The sequence below is a fragment of the Cicer arietinum genome, chromosome 1 (genome assembly GCF_000331145.2).
Source record: "Cicer arietinum cultivar CDC Frontier isolate Library 1 chromosome 1, Cicar.CDCFrontier_v2.0, whole genome shotgun sequence".
In the NCBI taxonomy this organism is placed as follows: domain Eukaryota; kingdom Viridiplantae; phylum Streptophyta; class Magnoliopsida; order Fabales; family Fabaceae; genus Cicer; species Cicer arietinum.
Window position 1 is genome coordinate 47,627,590 of NC_021160.2, and position 5,147 is coordinate 47,632,736.

General features: G+C 29.2%; 1 protein-coding gene across 1 annotated transcript; it reads left to right on the forward strand.

Annotated features, from left to right (window-relative positions):
- Window positions 1-368: 368 nt before the first annotated feature.
- Window positions 369-4,122, forward strand: LOC101494939 (uncharacterized). Its single transcript, XM_004487494.4, has 8 exons — window positions 369-646; window positions 751-791; window positions 913-976; window positions 1,673-1,861; window positions 2,444-2,515; window positions 3,217-3,398; window positions 3,490-3,609; window positions 3,881-4,122. The coding sequence occupies exons 1-7, from the start codon at window positions 512-514 to the stop codon at window positions 3,602-3,604; spliced, it is 798 nt and encodes a 265-aa protein (XP_004487551.1). The 5' UTR covers window positions 369-511; the 3' UTR covers window positions 3,605-3,609; window positions 3,881-4,122.
- Window positions 4,123-5,147: the final 1,025 nt, after the last annotated feature.

The following is a 5,147-nucleotide window of genomic DNA, read 5'->3' on the forward strand; positions in this document are numbered from 1 at the left end:
TATATATATATATTAGAGACTAAATTACATAGACAATACTCTGATACTATTGATTTAATCAACTTTTATTATATAATATATGAATGCTGATGGATATGAATTAGTGAAAAATTAATTAAAATTTTGATAGTACTGGTATACTCTTTTTTTATAGAATATTATAAAAATCGACTAATTTAAAACTTTTTAGTTCATTGTTTTCATGGTTCTACAAATTACATGTGAGTCTTAATAATCTAAAATTTGATAATTAAATAAATAAAATCCGACAAAAAAAAAATAGAAATAATAAGTATTTAAATCGAGTTCCTAAACCAAAAATTGAGAATGAAAAGAAAAATGAACTTCCATTTAAACCTTAATTTAATAATAAGACAAATAATTTTAAAAAAAAGGTGCATCATCATCTTGACCTAGACATGGAGTTATGCAAATTGCAGACAAATTGAAAAGGAAGAAGACGAATTAGGAGAACGAACACATCAAATTCGGAATCGAAGTGTGATATAAAATGCAAGGTTTGAAGCAATTAACACGACGATGTTCCTGTATCAGAAATTCGATTGTTCCCGAAAAATTCCATTATTCACCTCCCTCGCAAAATTTGTCTCGCCTCACACCCAAACGTTTCTTCGATTTGCACAAGGTCTTTCTCTCTCTCTCATTTGATTTTCTTTTAATGGGCACAACAAAATGTTGCAAAAATCGAATTTTTACTTTTTAACAAAATTTTTGGTAAAAATTTTGCAGCTTGGAAATAAGGAAGCAATAGCGAAGGAGAGAGCTAGATTGTAAGTTCATTAATTTTTGTTTATGGGGTTTGTTTAAAGAAAGGTTTTTTGTTGAGTTGTGATTATGTAATGAAGTGTAAGTGAGTATTGATTCAGTTATGTTAATGGGGGTTTTGTGCAGAAATGATGAAATGAACAGGGGATACTTTGCTGATATGGCTGAGTTCAAGCAACATGGCGGTAAGGTATTGCAATTTTATCATAATAATAATCTATAATCTATTGGGGTGGATTTAGTTTGTTATTGGCAAAGAACTTTTTGATTGATTGTTTAATGTTTTGTTTCAATTTCATGTCATAATGTGGATTGTTCCATTTTATTGAGGATCTAGATAGTTTTTCACGCTTAATTCGGGGTTCTATGTTCGAATGAAGTTGCCATCATAACTTATTATGTAAAGCTTAAACAAACTCTTAAAACCCCAAATTGGTTAGTTTTAGCAGAGATTTTGCCGAATCAGTCTGTTAAAGCATGCTTGGAACTTGACTTCTCTGCAAGGCTAGCCTCAAAATAGTTAGTTCTATATTTTTTATTTGATTTGACTAATACATGAATGCTATTATTTAATAGGGTTGTAGACACTAACGTGTCCGTCTGTTCGATTTTGTTTGGATAAAAATAATGAAAGCTATAAAGTTTTATGTAGTTATTCAAAATAATTAGTTATTTGATCGAGGTATCGAGCAAAGAAAAATAGTTGTTAATAAATAGTTTAAATAAAGGGTAAAATTGAAAGAAGAGTGTTACACCAATGCTTGATATCTCCTTTATATAGGTATAGATAGATTAACCAGTGCCAGTGATGAGTTGGTTAGACTGGAAGCGCATCTTGGGCTTACCAGATAAGAGTGACATTTTCATCTGTAATTGTGTTGTGCAGGTTGCCGCAGCTAATAAAGTGATTATACCCGCAATGGCGGCTGTTAAATTTCCGGATATCGAAGTCAGCTTCTCAGATGGTAAAACAATGAAGCTTCCTATTCGTGTTTCTGATAATCCAGTTGATTCTGACAAATCATCTGTCCCCAAGGCATCTTTGGTTTGTCTTTCATTTCGAGCAATCTCCCAGGTAATGGACCAAGGCAGAGTTTTGTAAAGCTATGACTTACTGATATTTGCACTGTTGCATTTTGTTGTGTGCTCATCCAAATGCTGCCAACACCAGCCATTTATGTGTTAAATGATTAACACATTCGATAACGGTATTTATTGTATTCTTACCATTTAACTTGCAAGCTGAAGAGTGTCTTGTATTTGTTGTCCACTGTGAAATGGATTTTAATATGACAGTTTTCAAATAGTCGTTATGAAGGCTATAACACAGCAAAATTTGAACAAATCGACATTGTTCCATGACATGCTATCTAGTACAAAGTGTTGTTAAGTGGTGGTTATAGAAGTGCTATAGCACTGTAGCGTAGTGTAATTGGAAAATGATAGAAGTATTGTGCTGAAAGTTGCAGTGAAAAACCACTTTATTTGTGTTTGTGATTCCGTCGATACAATCATTGTCTTTGGCATGAAAATCACTTATATATTGCTTTTGATCATAGCATGTATTCATGTGTTGTTCGGTATTTCAAGAGCAATTATTTGTTTTGGTTTTGATTTATTGTTGCTCCAATCAAATTCCTTTCTATATCCTTGACAGGAAATGATCAATTCTTGGAGCGTGCCTTTTGCTAAAGCATTTAGTAACTCGAACAATGTTCAATTATATCAGGTAATTATCTTTTTTGTTGAGATTCTATGCATTTTTTCGTCATTGTGTGTGACACAATTATCAGCTATTTGTGATAACACATAGCTGGACTCTCCCTCAAAATGCTTAGTGGCTGTTTACTTTCTAAACAAAATTCAATTTCAGTTTTTACTTTGTAAGTTTGTAATTTGTATGTCAATGGTTGAAATGACATTTGGCTATGGGTTTTTCTTTTTATTTATGATAGAGAGAAGATGAAAGCTAACTAGAGAAAATACATTTCCGGAAATACTGAAAACAATATTTTGATATTTTTCAGAGTTTGCTGAAATATTCAATACATTTTTCAAGTGTATTTTCAGAAGCTTCGATAATACCTTCTATAATGATTATTTTATCAGTAAAAATGAAAATAGAAAACACCTAAAGTAAACGGACCCTTAGCTTTCGATCACTCCATTGTTGCCACTGATTTAATGATTATCAGTCACGTGGCGACCAGCCTCAGTTAATAGAATTCCTACTGTCTTACTATATCAATTCAACTTTTATTTTGTCCTAAATGTGAAAATTATTATTCTCAAATCCAATTTTGACATAATCAAATTAGCATTACAAATTTTAATCCTATTTATTATCCAAACCAACTCTATTTCTTTCAATTTTCACCTTTTGAACGATGAGCTACAAATTTACAATGAAGCTTTTGCTTTGTCTACCAGGTATCATTTATAGATTCATGGCTTTTATGCCGCTCTCCTATAAAACGTTTACTTCTGCGGGCAATGAAGAAACCTAATCTTAATGAAGAAAGCAAGGATGCACTTCAAGGGAAAATGGTGTATTCATTTGGTGACCACTATTATTTCAGAAAAGAACTGAAGATACTGAATCTCCTCACTGGGTATAAAAGTGCTTTTACTTGCTTGTACAATTCATTCTTAGCCAGTGAAGTTAAGTTGTGAGTAGTACATTTTTTAACATTAATTTCACAGGTATATCTTCCTACTAGATAATTTTGGTAGAGTAAGATGGCAGGGATTTGGAGTGGCAACAGAAGATGAACTCTCCTCCCTTCTTTCTTGCACATCACTTCTTCTAGATGAGTAATGAAGGTAATACCATTGTTATATCAAGAAACACTTCTTTAAACCATTTCATTTCTCTTTAAAATTGTCATCTATGTAACATCAACACTTCAAAAGGTGTGTCCGGTGTCCGACACATTTGATTATATTTAATCATTTTTATTTTCTCAAGTTATTTCCAATGTCTACGTGTCGGTGGTAGTGTCTAGTGTCTATGAGTCACTGCTTCATAACTATCGTCCCTAGTTGTTTTCTTTTTAGTGTTTTTCTTGTTTGAAAAATTCTCTTTTCTGTGTAGGTACAAAACTACACTGTTGTCTGTATTTCAGAAATTTTGGGCTGTGATAAACAAAGTTGAATGAGATTTTTCTGTTTTAAGTGATAATTTAGACATTTATGGAGCTATTACCTTGTGTGGGAGGAAAATTGTAACCCAAGGAAGCTGTGTGAGGATAAATAATTATTATGTTTTTATTACAAATATTTTTGATCTGTAAGTTGAAATTATTTCCAATAAAAGCATACACAATTTTAGGATTATCATATAGTGTTGCTCTTGACCTGAAGATTATCCATGAGGATGCATCTTTTGTGATGATGATCACTATATAATGTGGCTGATGAAGAGGGTATCATTTCTTTTATGTCAAGAGATTTAAAGTTTTTTGTTTTCACTTTTATTATTCTCTACTGTTAAAACATAAATGTATACATGTGAAAACTAAAAGTTTTAGATTAATCACAAAGCAAAGTTGAAAAACTCAAATACATATTTTAATTGGAGTGAAAATAAACTATGGAATCAATTAGGGCGTGACAATTTGATTCAATTATCCATCTACTATATAATAAATTTTTTAATGGATTGGATCCAATCCATCCATTTTAAAATATGAATGGATCTAATCCATCCAAATTTTTTTTTTTTCGAAATGCAATGTAACACATATTTTATTCAATACAGTTTAATGGATTATATTTTTTAAAAAATATATAATTTTAAGAAAATATTATTATATTTGTCAAAAAAAAATATTATTTATTATAAAACTATTTTAAAATATAGTTTTTTTAATTATTTTAAAACTAATTAATTCTAAAAATATTTTTATTTATTGTGTTTTTGAAAACGGATTTAAAATTTATTATCTTAAATTGTTTTTAAAAAATCATAATTTAAATGATTATATATTTTTATTATAAAACAATTTTTTTTAAAAAAATTACATTATTTTAATAAAAACAGAATTTTTTTTTTTATTTTTTTAAAATAAAATTAATTAATTATTAATTAAATAGGATGGTGGTCAGTCATGGTAGCGCCTTTGACAAACACCGGCACCGCAACTCATCAGAACACCACTGCTAATAAATTTGTCTAAATTATTTAAAAACTGTAACTTTTTATATTTTATATTTTAGGAATACTAAAAACATTATTAATTTTTTTCTACAATAAATAAAAACCATTATTATTATTATTATTATTATTATTATTATTATTATTATTATTATTATTATTATTATTATTATTATTATTATTATTATTATTATTATTATTATTA

Excerpts from the sequence above, each read along its gene's own strand:
- LOC101494939 (XM_004487494.4), top strand. The coding sequence starts at position 512 with ATGCAAGGTTTGAAGCAATTAACACGACGATGTTCCTGTATCAGAAAT. Across the intron at positions 647-750 it reads GTTTCTTCGATTTGCACAAG|CTTGGAAATAAGGAAGCAAT; the intron begins GTCTTTCTCTCT and ends AAAATTTTGCAG. Across the intron at positions 2,516-3,216 it reads ACAATGTTCAATTATATCAG|GTATCATTTATAGATTCATG; the intron begins GTAATTATCTTT and ends TTTGTCTACCAG.